General features: G+C 40.3%; 1 protein-coding gene across 1 annotated transcript in view; it reads left to right on the forward strand.

Annotated features, from left to right (window-relative positions):
- LOC145418079 (uncharacterized) overlaps positions 1-8,278 on the forward strand; it is a 158,762-nt gene extending 150,484 nt beyond the window's left edge. The window contains exon 6 of the mRNA XM_080286608.1: positions 8,159-8,278. Coding sequence (XP_080142734.1) covers positions 8,159-8,278 — 120 coding nt within the window. The remainder of the gene's footprint in view (positions 1-8,158) is intronic.
- The last annotated feature ends 8,861 nt before the right edge of the window (positions 8,279-17,139 follow it).

Genomic DNA, 17,139 nt, shown 5'->3' on the forward strand with positions numbered 1-17,139 from the left:
TTTTTTCATCCTCTCGCAACCTTTCTACCCTCCTTGAATGAACTACTTCCTCCTGTCCTTCCCTTCTTCTCTTCCTCCATTTCATTTGAACCTTGGCTTTCACCACCACCAAGTGGTGGTCAGAAAGTCCACTCCCCCAATTCTGTATGCTCTTGCACCAATAACACACCTTCTCATTCTATCATCCACACACACACACACACACACACACACACGATCAGTCATTGCCTTCCGTTTATTCAGTTGACCACCCACCCCTCTATCACTGCCACGTATACCTGTGGATCATTTTCTGTCTAAAGAGGGTATTGGCTATCACCAACCCCTTCCCTGCGCAAAATTAACGTCCATTAGAGCACTGCCATTCTCATCCATCTCTGCAGGTACACCTCACTCACCAATTACTTACTCCATCCACCTCCACATTCCCTAGTTTTCCATTCGTCTCTCCACTCAAAAACACTCTCTCAGTTCTTTCAAACTTTTCCAGGCACGCTTCCACATTTGTCCAGAACTTTTCTTTCACACTACTTGCACGATCTTGCGTTGGTGCATACACACACACACACACACAATCACCAACATTTGTATACTCACTTTCAATCATACCCTCACAATCCTTGATCCTGCTGATCCATACCTTCTTATATTCTCCTTCCATCTCTTGCACACAGCAATACACACGCGCCTTCTCTTGCCCTCTCATTCTCACCCACTCCCGTGCATGTACCCCATCCATACTCCCCTTCTCTCACACTTGCACCTCCTCATTTAGTTTCAGTGAATCCACATACATCTAGTTTTGCACCTTTAAGCACCTGGACAATCTATCTCTCTTTCACCTCATCATTTGCACCCCTTACTGTACATTCCATGTCGCAATCCGTACAATGTCCTTTGTTCGGTCCTTATTCATCACTTGTTGGTCAGTCCTGGTTCGAAGCTTCTTGTTCGTATTTTAGTTAGTTGTGTTCTGGGGAGGGGCGCTAACTCTCCGCCAACCTACTTGTTTTCACATAGGGAACACGTATTAGTTGGTTATGAGGTTACCATCCAGCGTTGTCAGTGATTTTCTGGATTACAGGAAATCATTTGGCTTGCCACTCAGTGTACAGCTACCCTAAAACAGAGTACCGCTACACTAAGTGGGTGGATGATGGGCGCCCCCACCTACCGCTGACTTCAGACTAATCTAATGTACCTATTTGTGCTGAGGATGGTACTGATGATGATGATGATGATGATGATGATGACTAGATTTAAGAATAATGTTAACTGTATCGATGGTGATGATGATGATGATGATGATGATGGTCGTGGTGGTTGCACTGGGAGTGATGATGATGGTGGTTTCTGGTAGGCTAGTGTTGGTGATGATAACCTTACTCCATCTCGCCTCCTACCGCTGTTATAGCTTGTGATGCTGTAATATAATGAAGAAAGAAAGGAAGAAGAAACAAGGAAAAATATAAGAACGAAAAAAAATGAAAAAAGTAATTGGAAATGACAGAATACAGTGGAATGGTAAAGTGAGTTAGTAAGGAAAAGGGCGATGAATGGGAGATAAAACAAAGTAAAAGAAATTTTTACAAGAAATATAAAAAGGTAAGAATATTAGAGAAAAAGAAGAAAGAAAATAGGAGAAATAAATATTAAAAGAGACCATAAATATAAAGAACATCAGCGAAAATGAGAAATGAAAGAAAAATATAGCACAAGGCAAGAAAGAGAGAGAAAAAAAAGAGCCATTATGGGAGAAGGTTGGAACTGCAGACACTTATTAGAGTCTGAGGCAGCTGCACCTTACTTCACCGTGGCTCTTACTTGTGTTGTTGCTGTACCGTTGTGGTATAGTGAAGAAAGAATGAGGAGAGAAAGATATGGTTGGAGAAAGAAAAAAGTGCACTATAGTAAAAGGAGAGAAAGTGAAGAAAGCAGAAATAATCGGAAAGGAAAATAAACAAAAGGTATGGAAAGGAGAAAGAAAAAAATTCAGAGAAAAAGGAAATGAAGGAAGGGGGAGAGAAAGAAGGAAACTGAAAAAGAAAGAACTTAAAGGATAAAGAGAATGAAGCAACACATTAAATGAAGGAGAAGGAAAGAAAGAGAGATAAAGCAAATAAATCATAAATGGTAATGGTGTTAACTTGGTACACCTGTAGTTGAGTCCCAGGCTGCTACACCTTACTTCATCTCGCCTCCTACTTCTCTTGTCGTTTGTGATGATGAGATATAATTGTGGCATTGATCTATGTGGCTGATGGTTGTGATGGTGACGTTAACGATGGTGATGATGATGGATATTATGATGGTATGATGGTGATTATGCATATGATGATAGTCATGGTGATAAAACTGGCGACTGTAATGTTAATTGTATGGATAATGACGACGGTGATGATGGTGATGATGATGATGGTGGTGTTAATAATTGGCTACTATTTGAAGATGATAATCTTACTTCATCTCCCTAACTTCCTTTTTGTTGTTTGTGATGCTGTAATGTAATGGAGAATGAAAGGGTAAAGAAAGAGGAAGAAGGGGAGAAAACGAACGACATTTCGAAAGAAATACGTATCAGGAAAAAAATAACTATTGAGAGAGACCAAAGAATGAGAGTATTAATGAAGAATGTGTCAATTAATGGAAGATGTAAAGGGGAAATTAAAAGGAAGGGGTTGAAAATAAAATAAAAAGGAGAAAGGAATAAAAGAAGGAGCAACTTAGAAAGAACGATGGTAAGAAACTGAGGAAGAACGAAAGCAGAACAGGAAAGAAAATGAGAATAAGGTGGAACGGAAAGAAAAAGAAAAGTATTGGACAAAACGTAAAAGGCGGCTAGGGGACAAGAGGGTGCACCTCGAGACACCTTTGTTAGGATCTCAGGCCGCTACATCTGACTTCACTTTGCCTGCTGATTGTCTTGTCATTTTATTGCCGTAATGTAGTGAAGAAAGGCATTAGAAAGGATTAATGAAACAATAAGAAAAAGAAAAAAGAAGGAAAGCAGATTATGTTAGAAAATGAAAGAGAAAACAAGGAAAAACAAATAAGGTAATTTAGAAAACTGGAAGAAAGGACGACGAGAAAGAAAGGAAAATATAGGGGAAGAAAAGAAGGAAAGAAAGGAGGAAAAAAAGAAAACGATATACCAATAGTAGAGGTGTTAATTGGGCACACCGTTATGGAGTCCCAGGCCGCTCCACTTTACTTCATCTCGCTTACTACCTCTTGTAGCTTGTGGTGCTGTAATATAGAGGAGAAAGAAAGAATAGCAAGCAAAGGAGATATAAAAGAAGAAAAAAAAAAGACATAAAATCGAATGGTAAAAAAATGAAAAGGAGTATGAAGAAAAACAACCAAAAGAAAGTAAAGGTATGGAAGTAAAGTTGTGAGAATAAGAAGAAATCAGAATAGAAATGAGATAGTGCAGAAAAATGTAATGAGACAAAGAATGAAAGAAGTGGTGGAAAAACAAAAGGAGAGAGGGGAAAAAAAAAATCGACGGAGGGGTTAGGGACAAATGTTAGACAGGTATAATAGTGCCAGGCCGCTCTACCTTTCTCCATATCGCCTCCTACCTGTCTTATTGCATATAATGCTTTAATACTCTGCCCACTTCAATTTGACCTAAAATTGCCATCTTCCCATCTTGAATACTGAACTGTAGCAAAAGACTGTAGAATATGGTGCTGGTCACTAAGAAGTTTTATGGAGATGATGCAGAGTCGTACAGTAGTATTGCCTTGATCTGCCATTCAGCTAAGGAAAATTTCTTGCAAAATTATGAAAAATTTTGCTAAGTGGGCGAAGTATAGTGGTGGCCTTGACTTAATATAGCTGATGGCGATGGTGATGGTGGTGATGTGAGTTAGTTTTGATAACATTAAGTGAAGGGATAACGATTTTGATTATAATAATTGTGTGATTAAAGATGTTGATGTTGGTGGTTATAGAGATAGTGATGGTGATGGAGATTAGTAATGATGATAATGATAATATTATAAATACTGGTGATGATGATAATGATGATCATGATGATGACTGAATGAATGATAATGATGAGGATGGTTGCTGTGATAGTGATGATGATGTAGGTTAATCCATCCAACCTTCCATCATCCAATCCTATGTTGTTCCATGAGGAGCGTAGGAGTCGGGGCTAGGAAAGTTGGTCCTAACATTTAAGATGAGTGACCAGCCTCACTCATCCCTGAGTGGCATTGCGTGAGCAATAAACCTCAACCATCCCTTGGATATAAATCTGCACCGGCCCAATCCGATTGGAGCGCCTTAATTACTCACTATACCACCGAGCTCCATAATTTGGTTATATGGTTACCACCCAGCGTAGTAAATGATTTCCCGGTGTACAGGAAAACATGACTTGTCATTTAGTGTAGAGTCACCCTTAGGTAGAAGGAAGAGGGAAGAATGAAGGAGAGAAGGACAGAAGAGGGAGTTTAAAGTCACCCGTAGGCAGAAGGAAAAGCATGTATTCAGTGTGGATGGTGGATGTTAGCGCCGAAGTGGTGACATGTGGAGATGTGTAGGAGGACTACTGGGATAGGCTCTGAAGCCTTTGCCCAGAGCTGGACTCATTAAAAAAAAAATAAAAATAAAATAAAACGATCAACTAGTTATGCGGTGATGAAACCCTTAAAAATGAGTTCCCACCGCCATAATTTTACTATGTAATGGCCTAAAAACCCTTTGTAGTGGCCCAAAACATCACCAAACATTAGCATGTACTTGTTTAAAGTGTATTTGAAGATGATACCAAAGACATATCTGCTCTCCTTTATAAGTTTTGAAGCAAGGCCGATCCCCTAAGAATAATGGTGGACATTTTAATAATAGTGTGAGACTTTATCGAGGAACCAGCGTATGGCAGTCGATGAAATAAATAAATAAATAAATAAATAAATCTTGAATTGTGTGTGTGTGTGTGTGTGTGTGTGTGTGTGTGTGTGTGTGTGTGTGTGTGTGTGTGTGTGTTTTACAGACCTGTGTAATGATTAACATCCGTTATTCCTCATTCACACAAAACACGCACATAAACACTCATATAGTTATTTTCACCCAAATATTTCTCACACACATCCTCCTGGTGTCACTAATATTACCAGTTCATGGACACAGTAATTATAACAACGTCTCAACAAGTACAATTACTACCACCACGACCACCATACAGTACTATAGCCAGGACTACCACCAGCACACACCACCATAACGACGAGCACTGCCACCACGACCATCATACACTACCACAGCCAGGACTACCACCAGCACACACCACCATAATGACGAGTACTACCACCACGACCATCATACACTACCACAGCCAGGACTACCACCAGCACACACCACCATAATGACGAGCACTGCCACCACGACCACCACTACAGCAAAATAACCATGACTACGACCACCACGACAACCACACACAATCATAACTACTTCAAATACCACTACGACCATCACACACCACCATAGCCACTACAACCACTATGGCCTCCACACAATACCAGACCACTTAAAACCACCACGACCACCATTACAGCAACGTAACCATGACGACGACCACCACGACAACTACACATAATCATAACCACGTCAAATACCACTACGACCACCACACACCACCATAACCACGATTACACACACTATACACTACCATAACCACCAGGACCACCATACACTACCATGAGCACAACTACTCGTACAATCAACACACACTAACATAATCACGACTACACCCACAACGACCACTGAACACTACCATAACCACTACTGCAACCACAACAACCACCACACACTACCATACCCACTACTGCAACCACCATTACCACCACACACCACTGTATCATAAGCACTACTGCAACCACCACGACCACTACACACTACCATGACCATTACTACAACCACTATTACTTCAACCACCACGACCACCACACACTAACATAACCACTACTGCAACCACAACGACCACCACACACTACCATACCCACTACTGCAACCACCATTACCACCACACACCACTGTATCATAACCACTACTGCAACCACTACTACTACAACCACCACGACCACAACACACTACCATAACCACTACTGCAACCACAACGACCACCACACACTACCATACCCACTACTGCAACCACCATTACCACCACACACCACTGTATCATAACCACTACTGCAACCACCACGACCACTACACACTACCATAACCACTACTGCAACCACCATTACCACCACACACCACTGTATCATAACCACTACTGCAACCACAACGACCACCACACACTACCATAACCATTACTACAACCACTACTACTACAACCACCACGACCACCACACACTACCATGACCACTACTACAACCACCACGACCACCACACACTACCATAACCAGTACTGCAACCACCACGACCACCACACACTACCATAACCACTACTGCAACCACTACTACTACAACCACCACGACCACCACACACTACCATAACCACTACTGCAACCACTACTACTACAACCACCAAGACCACCACACACTACCATAACCACTACAGCAACCACTACTACTACAACCACCACGACCACAACACACTACCATAACCACTACGACAACCACCACGACCACCAAACACTAGCATAACCACAACTGCAACCACTATTACTACAACCACCACGACCACCACGCACTACCATAACCACTACTACAACCATCACGACCACCACACACTACCATAACCACTACTGCAACCACTATTACAACCACCAAGACCACCACACACAACCATAACCACTACTACAACCACCACGACCACCACACACCATCATCTCCAGGCAGGACCGGATTAACCCTGCTGTGGCCTGGTAGGTAACGCAGACGGTTGGCCTGCAACATATAGATCTCTCTTTGCCGTTATTTCCAGTGAAATTTTGGCATGACCTATAACGGCCTTTTTTGACGGCCTGATGGGTGATGGCCCTTATTTGGACGCCCAATGCGTATATCTATGCCGCTCTGGAAGTCTGGATGGCCTGTGACAGGCCGTGGCCTGGGAGGCAGTTGCCCATATTGCCTATACATGGTAATCCGACCCTGTCGCCAGGAAGATGGTGCAATATCTTTGTAGCACAATCGTCAATAACACAGGCTGCAGGAGGAGAGAACGGAAGGGAGGAGGATATGCACAGGAGACACGCTGACACAGAAGAAGGAGGGTATGAACTGAGGAGAAGCAGCAAAGGAATGGAAGAAAAATAACGTAGAGAAGTGGAAAGATGAGATGCTAAGGACACATCAAGGCCAGAATATAATTTACTCAGGCAGAAGAAGACAGAGGGTAGGATGAGGGATGTGGTAACTAACAAAAATTAATTATCGTTCAATTTAAAACAAAAATGAAGTATAACTGTTGAAAAAAAGATGTGCAAAACATGATTGTAGAACGATCAAAACGTGCAAACCACCAGCACAGTTACATAGCACAGTATTTAAATACATCAGCTAACACATTACTGACAGGAAGCAAAGGGAACAATTCACCTGTTTATTCGAAGCCTGTGTTGATAAGTAAATATCTATTCCTTCTAGGTTTTTATATCTGACTCTCCAGGTGAAATCTAAGAAGAGTTTGAATAAATACAGACGACAACAAGAAAAAACCTGGAAACTGAAAGAGAGGAAAAATAAAAAGTAGCATTTGGAGCACGAACAAAAAAAATGAAATAGAAGTGGAATATCCTTACTGGTAAAATACTTAATCTGTTTTGAGCGAATTCACATTGCAACTCACTTGTTTTGAGTCAGCGAAAGTTCAGCTCCTGGTCAATTCTGCCATGGGAAACGGTTCAGCCAGAGCAATATAATAATAATAATAATAATAATAATAATAATAATAATAATAATAATAATAATAATAATAATAATAATAATAATAATAATAATAATAATAATACATTTATATCAACTTTAGCCAAGATACAGTATAATAAAATTACTGTTAAAATTGTGTCCTTCAGCCTGAGTACATCATGTTCTTTATTCTTTCTGTCTCCAGACAGTCTTGTACTTTACCTGAGAACGATATTAGTTATAGCAGCTGCAGCCCCAGGTTCATCTGAAGCGTAAACCCTGTGGACTGTAGGCTGAAGCAGCCCTTCTCTGGCAGTGTACCATCCTCCTCGTGGGAGCCAGGCAGGGAGCTGAGTCACGTGTGTATAATGGGACAGCTGAGCCACCTGGAGATATCGATGCCACCGTGTGAAGGTGTCCATCTCCAGCACCGATGCATAGTAATGATGGGGATAATTGTAATTAAATAAATCCCCTCTATGTTGAAAAGTTTCCCCAAAGGCGAAATAACTCGGGTGACGATAGGATGTGCAAAATGTGAAAGATGTTGTTGGACTCCATATTATAATTGCAAATCATAATAGATAGATAGATAAATAGATAGATAGTGAGACAGATAGAAGCAGGGAGTCAGATGATGAGAAGGTATTGTGTCTGCGAGAATCGAGCAATGCTAAACGCTTACACACTCGCTTGATAGGCACACGACAGCGCCTAGTGACCATACACACACATACTCACACACAGGCTGCTAGAACTTTCCACTCACAAGGAACACACGTGACACACCCCTGCTACACCAGAATTTAGGAAAGAGAGCTCAGAGGGAGGTCAGCCACAGAACAGGCAGGAGCAGAAGGAGACAAGCCTTAGAACAGGCAGGTAATATGGAGAAGGGCTTAGCAACTTGAGACAGAGAGAGAGAGACAGAGAGAGAGAGGGAGCAAGAGCGAGACAGAGACTTGTTATTATTTCCAAGACAAATAAAAATAGTCCCATACTATTCTTTACCTCTCCTGTCACTACATGACAAATGGGAAGCTACTCCAAGATATAAAAACCGCTCGTCCATAAGTCTAATATATATATAACTCAACCAAAAGGAACCACAAAGTCATTTATGACATTTAGTCATTTTATGACATTTGGTGGCAGCGGTGGGATACGAACCTCGTCTACGAATCAACATTGAATTCCTACAAAATATCAAGATTGAAAACAAAAAGAATACCTCTCTCAACCAACAACACAACCAGCTCCTGACAATATTCTCTCCAACCAGCCCCCTCCGTCTCCCCGATCATCATGCTGATGCAGAGGTGAAGGGATAACACGACGCCTTGCAAGTAGTTTAACAAAATATTGATACGATCTTGCAACTTCTACGACGAACCAGCGAATCTACGGACATCGTCTCCGAATTAAAAGCAAATTCCTACAAAAGCAGGCGAGACTCTACAAGATTAGCTTCAGTTCTACAGTGAATCCCTACAAAATACAGCCTACAATGCAAATAGTCTACAAGTCTACAAAACAACTCTATAATCTTCACGTAACTTCAAGCAGCAACAAGAAGAATATAAAACAAAGCAAGTAAAGAGGAGGAGAGACCAACAAGCACACAAGCCCCCACCACTCTCTCCCGCCATTCGCTGACGCAGAGGTCAAGACACGCAGCAAAACACCAAGTCCATATTCACAACTCATCTTACTCACCCGTCTTCATTCAAGTTACTCATCGCTACTCATTCACTCACCACAGCTACCAGTGTGGGAAGCCGACGTCACCATGTGCTGAGACGACAACACGCCAATCAGCCCGCGAAGGACAACGCTATCACCACGTGCAACACCACTCACACCATTTCCTCCACGGTAAAAATTAGTGAGTTACATAGTTACTTCATTTATACACTACACAGTGATAGACAATAAGCTTCTGCACAAACATATAAAACGTGCTGTATAGTTACAGCTTAAATACACATACTTACTTTAGTTATCTGCATAACTCAAACACTAAATAATCACCAACAATAAATATTCTACACTGTATATATTCATTCATTTATTATAACATTTATTTACTACCAACGAGTGTTATCATTTATACCTACATAAAATACGTGTTTCATACATACAACTATACATTATTACATCTACAAAGTAATAAAGAAAATATACCATCACAGTTACTCAGTGAGCGATTAAAAGAACTGTATTAAACATTTATTAATTAAAGCTACCTAGTGGAAACATATAAATTAAGTTACAAGGTAAACTAGAGAAAAAAAAAATGGCCAACACAAATGACGTTGGCAAGAGTGAACATCTTCAACACAATCGTGAAGACAATGATTTCCACACAGTGCTGACACAGATATTACTCACGATAGGTACAGGTGAACAACAAGTCAGTGTGTATAGTTAATACTGTATATAGTGTATATATTTTTTATATAAAATAACAAAATATGGGACTATATAATATCATTTTCAATAATATCTGTGCAATATAAACTAAACTTTAAAAAAGTATCCCAAGGAAATTAGCCAGTATTTATGCAACCATGAACAACATGGGAAAAGCGTACACAAGCGAAGAAAAACAAACTATAGAAAATCAATACATACAAAAAAGAAAGAAAGAAAGAAAGAAAAAGTAAGAAAGAAAAGAGAGAAATAGAGTAAGATCACATAACAAACAAATGAAAATAAGTGTAAGTGTTACTACAAATGCCAAAATACCACATAAACTACAAACGATATGTAACAATTATGTAACGACAAACGATTGCATTATGTTACACTTTGCCAATTATGTAACAGTTGCATTAACAAGATGTAACTTTTATGTAACTTTAACTACAATTATGTAACTACAAACAATACTACAAACAATATGTACCATTTCTGTGACAGTTGCATTAACAAGATGTAACTTTTATGTAACTTTAACTACAATTATGTAACTACAAACAATATGTAACAATTATGTAACGACAAACGATTGCATTATGTTACACTTTGCCATTTAACAATTGCATTAACAAGATGTAACTTTTATGTAACTTTAACTACAATTATAAGGCCAAGACACTTATGTAAGAGTTGCATTAACAAATGTAACTACAATTATAAGGCCAACACAATTATGCATTAACACAATATTTTGTAACAATTCATAAAATGTTACAATTATGTAGTACCACAATGTTAGTACAATATTACAAGTCATACAATTATAGCACAATTCTGTATTACCAGTATCATCATACAAGTTAGGTGAAATATTAGACATTACTAAAGTGATAACTCTATGTAATGTATAACCTAGCAGTATTACCATTGCACAATTATATGCGTACGTCTGTTGTACATGCACGTCTTAGAAAGTGTTATACAACAACCATTGCATTTATTCAAATATGTATACAACTTATTTAAAATGTAATATTACTGAATAATCACTATTTACTATGAATAATATATGTATACAATATTCATACAATTATGTTACTTTTACAATATTATGTATTCACTTAATTAGCTTATAAATATTAATATGTATTAATTAATATGTTATGACTATTAACTGTCGATGGTACGCCATTTTCGCGCAGCCGAGCAGTATGTTGGACTCCATATTATAATTGCAAATCAAAATAGATAGATAGATAAATAGATAGATAGAGAGACAGATAGAAGCAGGGAGTCAGATGATGAGAAGGTATTGTGTCTGCGAGAATCGAGCAATGCTAAACGCTTACACACTCGCTTGATAGGCACACGACAGCGCCTAGTGACCATACACACACATACACACATACTCACACACAGGCTGCTAGAACTTTCTACTCACAAGGAACACACGTGACACACCCCTGCTACACCAGAATTTAGGAAAGAGAGCTCAGAGGGAGGTTAGCCACAGAACAGGCAGGAGCAGAAGGAGACAAGCCTTAGAACAGGCAGGTAATGGGGAGAAGGGCTTAGCAACTTGAGACAGAGAGAGAGAGACAGAGAGAGAGAGGGAGCGAGAGCGAGACAGAGACTTGTTAATATTTCCAAGACAAATAAAAATAGTCCCATACTATTCTTTACCTCTCCTGTCACTACATGACAAATGGGAAGCTACTCCAAGGTATAAAAACCGCTCGTCCATAAGTCTAATATATATATAACTCAACCAAAAGGAACCACAAAGTCATTTATGACATTTAGTCATTTTATGACAATGTTACTGCGGTGAAGGATTATGATTGGAAATTGTTTCGTTGCAGCATGACTATTCTAAAGTATTTTGAGGTAAATCCTAATAAAACTGTTCACATATATATTCAGGACAGATCTGATTTTATATGGGAGCAGAATTACATCAAACACTTAAAGGAAGAGAAGAGGTTGTGTAGATCAGATATTCATTCTTAGATCTTTAGTGGAGAAGTTTCTAGAGAAGGGAAAGAAGTTGTATGCGGCTTTCATGGATTTGGAGAAAGCATATGACAGGATGGACAGACAAGGATTGTGGAAAGTATTAAGAATATATGGAGTAGATGGGAAGTTGTTGAATGCTGTGTATGTATGATCGTCCTAAGCCTGCAGTGCGTGTGGATGGTGAACTGAGTGAATTATTCTCTTTGAAGGTTGGGTTGAAACAGGGATGTGTCATGTCTCCATGGCTGTTCAATCTGTACATGGATGGGGTAATAAAAGAGGTACAAGGTAGGGTAGTGGATGTTGGGGTGGCCCTGGTGAGAGAGGGTAGTGTTTGAAAACTCCCTGTTCTGTTGTTTGCAGATGATACTGTGTTGTTGAGTGAAGATTGGTGGATGAGTTTGGGAGAGTGTGTAAGAAAAGGAATTTAAAGATGAATGTAGGGAAGAGTAAAGTGATGGTCTTTGAGAGAGGTGACGTCAGTGAATGTACAGCGAGGTTGAATCGTGAGGAATTGGAAAATGTGAGTACGTTTAAGTACTTGGGTAGTGTGATGAGTAAGGATGGAGGTTTGGAGGGTGAAGTGCTTGAAAGGGTACAGCAGGGAAGAAAGGTTGCTGGTTCTTTGAAAGCAGTGATAAGAAACAGGGAAGTGAGTTTGAAGTGAAAAAGTTACTACATGACAGTATTGTGATACCAACTCTGACGTATGGAAGTGAAGCTTGGACGTTGTTGGAAGGACACAAGTCAAGAGTGAGAGCAGTGGAAATGAGTTATTTAAGAGGAGCCTGTGGAGTCACATGAAGAGACAGGCTGACAAATGAGGATATAAAGGAGCGTTGTGGTGTGGATGTGGATGTGATAGGAAGCGTTAGGAGGAATACACTGAGGTGGTTTGGCCATGTGGAGAGGATGGAGGGTGAAAGACTGACGAAGAGAGTGTATGTGAGTGAGGTGGAGGGGGGGAGAGGGAGGGGGAGGCCGAGGATGAGATGGAGGGATGGAGTGGAGAAGTATATGAGAGAGGGGGGTGTGAGCTGGGAGCAGGGCAGTGAAATGGCGAGGGACAGGGCGACGTGGAGGCGATTTATTTGTGGCCACCCCGAACGGGATTGAGGCGTCTGGCAATAGACAGATAGATAGACTTAAAAGTTTTTCAAATTCAAGTGTTAAAATATTACTGAGGTATTCCATTGACTGACTTACTGGAACTATTTATGGATACCGCCGTAGGTAAGTAAATATAATATTTTTTATGACATTAGGAAAATTCAGGGTTTGCTAGAATCTGGTAGTTGATGGGTTTGTTAACGAAGAAACTCAAGCTGCTGTAAGAAGATATTGCTGCTCTTGACACAACTCACACTTGGCGAAGATGGGAAACAGTTTGTGTATTTATGTGCGTGTGTGGTGGGGGCAGTGATTTGGTACACCTTGAAATTTTATTTATACTGATATCAGGTAATTATATTCAGTCAAAGGAAATCTCAGGAGTCATTTATTAAGGCATTGTAATATGAATTTACATTAATGATAATCGCTCACCACCCATTCACTCGATGTAGTGCTGCTCTCAGGTGTCTGCCCTTTCCTCCTTTCCTCTCCTTCCTTCTTTTCCTTCTTTCCTCCTCTGCCTTTCTTTACTTCATTCTTTCCTCGTCCTTCTGCCTATGGGTGACTTTACTCTCTCTCTTTTGTCTGTCTTACCTTCATTCTTCCCTGTCCCTTCTGCCTATGGGTGACTCTACACTGAGTGACATGCCGAATGGTTTCCTGTACACCAGGGAACCATTTACTACACTTTTTTTTATTTTTTTGTGAGGAAGAAGGAACCAAAGGCAACGAGCCCGCAAAACTGTTCCTTCCAAGAGCAAAACAAAATACAAGAGAGAGCCGAATTCAAGATCCGATCATTTCGAGATGCCTGGACACACTGCGTTTGAAAGACCGGAGATCATAGGAAGCAGGAAATACAGAAAGAGACAGTTCCATAGTTGATCTGTTGCATAAATGAAAGACTGGGAGTAACGGTTAACTCTTGCATTAGAGAATTGGACAGAAAAGGAATGAGAGTTTGATGCTAGACGGGTGCTACTCGCCCGTCGCAGAGGTGGAGGAATGCATGCAGACAGTTCAGTGGAGCAGTGACCATTGAAGTAGCGATAGAAAAGAGATAAAGATGCAACAGTGCGGCGAAGAGACAGAGGTTGAAGGGAGTCAGTAAGAGGAGGAGGAGAGTTAATGAGGCGAAAAGCCTTTGACTCCACCCTAATGAGAAGAGCTGTATGTGGGGAGCCTCCCCACACATAAGCGTTGTACTCCACGCAGGGGCGGATAAAACCCCTGTATAGAGTCAACAACTGTGCAGGGGTAAAAAAGAAACGGAGTCGGCTTAGCACACCCAGTCTCTTGGAAGCAGATTTTACATGAGATGTAATATGATCTTTCCAAGATAAATCCCGAGTAAATGAAACCCCAAGCATGTTTAGGGTTGATGCAGGATTATGTTGAATATTATTAAACATTAGTGGGTATACCTGTAGTGGTGGTAAAAATATAACCAAATTATGGCGCCTGGTGGTTTAGTGGGTAATTGCGGCACTCCAATCGGATTGAACCGATGAAGGTTTATATCCAAGGGGTGGTTGGAGTTACTGCTCACGTAATGCCACTCAGGGATGAGTGAGGCTGGTCACTCTCATCTTAAATGTCAGGACCAACTTGCCTAGCCCCTGGCTCCTACGCTCCTCATGGGGCAACGTAGGATTGGATGATGATGATGATGATTTACAGTAACTTCTTTCTCTCTCTCTCTCTCTCTCTCTCTGGTCTGCGTGTCTGTTGCTGGTCCAGATCAGATATCTTCTCGTATACTGCGTAAACGTTATTGACAGTTAGCCTTTTCTATAACTAAAATACTCAATAAATCATTAATTGAGTGTAGAGTACCTAATCAATGGAAGTTCGCTAATATATCACCGATCTTAAAAAAGGGCGATAAAAACAAAAATACCGCCATTATAAGCCAAATGTCAGTACTATACAATTTTTTGGAAAAAATATTAGAGATGAAATTTCTGCGCTTTTTAATGAACATTATCGTATAACAGATAAGCAGCACTGCACTGGTTGTAATAAATCATGCCTCACAAATCTGCCTGATTTTTTTTTACATTTTTTACACATATATAACTGTGACGCAAAATTATCGTCGGGTGTCATCTACCTAGATTTCCAGAAATAGTTTAATACGGTTCCCCATCTAAGACTACTAGAAAAACTAAAAGCCCACGGCTTCTCACAAATTATGTTCGTGGATTGGTGATTGGTTAACGAATCGCAAACAGTGTGTAGTGATTAAAGGCTAATCATCCGACTGGCGAGAAGTAGCGAGCCGAGTTCCTCAAGCGTCAGTTCTAGGACCAATTCCATTCATTATTTACACTACTAAAGTAGTGAAATTTTGTAGATGGCACGGAAATTGAAGGCTAAGTAATTACGAAAGCAGACTGTGAATCAGTACAAAACGACCTGGATATGTTAATAAACTGTAGTGAAAAATAGCAGATGAAATTTAAAGTACATAAATGTAAGATAATGCACATTGTCGATTGAAAATATTAGATGTGGATACCGAATGTTTGATACCCCACTGACGGAAATAAAGGACAAGAAGGATCCAGAAGTTATTATCAGTAAGGACCTCAAAAACTCCAAACAATGTGGCTATAATCTCCAGTAACAAGGCAAACAAAATGTTCGTCATCACAACGAAATTTGATTATAAAACGCCAGATGCAATTTCTAAGTTTCATACGTCTTTAGCAAGACAACGTCTAGAATACTGTGTACAGCAGTGGTCCCCAAACCTTACTATGGACGAAGACAGGCTCGAAAGAGTGTAGCGCAGAGCCACAAAAATTATCCTATCTTTGCGAAATATACCTTGCGAAAAGCAACTAAAGAAACTTTTTTTTTTTCCTGAAGAAAATGACGACTCAGAGGAGAAATAATGCAAGTATTTGAAATTCCTAATAAATCAGCCGATAGATGATATGATAATTTGTTTTAAAAACAGAATGAATCTGACTAGAAATAATGTAATGAAACTTAAAAGCAAAAGATGAAACACTGATATAGGGAAAAACTACTTTAATATATGCGTAGTGGAACAATGGAATAGGCTACTAGCAACGGTTGTTAGTGCAAAAACTAATGATACGTTTAAAGTTCGGCAAGGCAAATTTCGGGGGACTATAGACTGTAAATACTTATTGTTTGTTCCCAGGTTGAAGTGATGCTGACGACTGGCATACGTTTGATTAATAACGACAGCATTTGACGCTTGTGTACACCTTTTTTTTTTTTTTCTTTACAGATCTGTAGAACAGATATGACAGTGCATTGCCGATCCCGTTAATCCACTCCTATAAAAGGACACACGTCAAGAGTGAGAGCAGTGGAAATGAGTTATTTAAGAGGAGCCTGTGGAGTCACGTAGAGAGACAGGCTGACGAATGAGGATATAAAGGAGCGTTGTGGTGTGGATGTGATAGGAAGCGTTATGAGGAACACACTGAGGTGGTTTGGCCATGTGGAGAGGATGGAGGATGAAAGACTGACGAAGAGAGTGTATATGAGTGAGGTGGAGGGGGGAAGAGGGAGGGGGAGGCCGAGGATGAGATGGAGGGATGGGGTGGAGGGGTATATGAGAGAGGGGGGTGTGAGTTGGGAGCAGGGCAGTGAAATGGCGGGGGACAGGACGACGTGGAGGCGATTTGTTTGTGGCCACCCTAAACGGGATTGAGGCGTCTGGCAATAGATAGATAGATAGAT

Source organism: Coenobita brevimanus, chromosome 112, assembly GCF_032717465.1.
Source record: "Coenobita brevimanus isolate Jiangsu-jjx chromosome 112, ASM3271746v2, whole genome shotgun sequence".
In the NCBI taxonomy this organism is placed as follows: domain Eukaryota; kingdom Metazoa; phylum Arthropoda; class Malacostraca; order Decapoda; family Coenobitidae; genus Coenobita; species Coenobita brevimanus.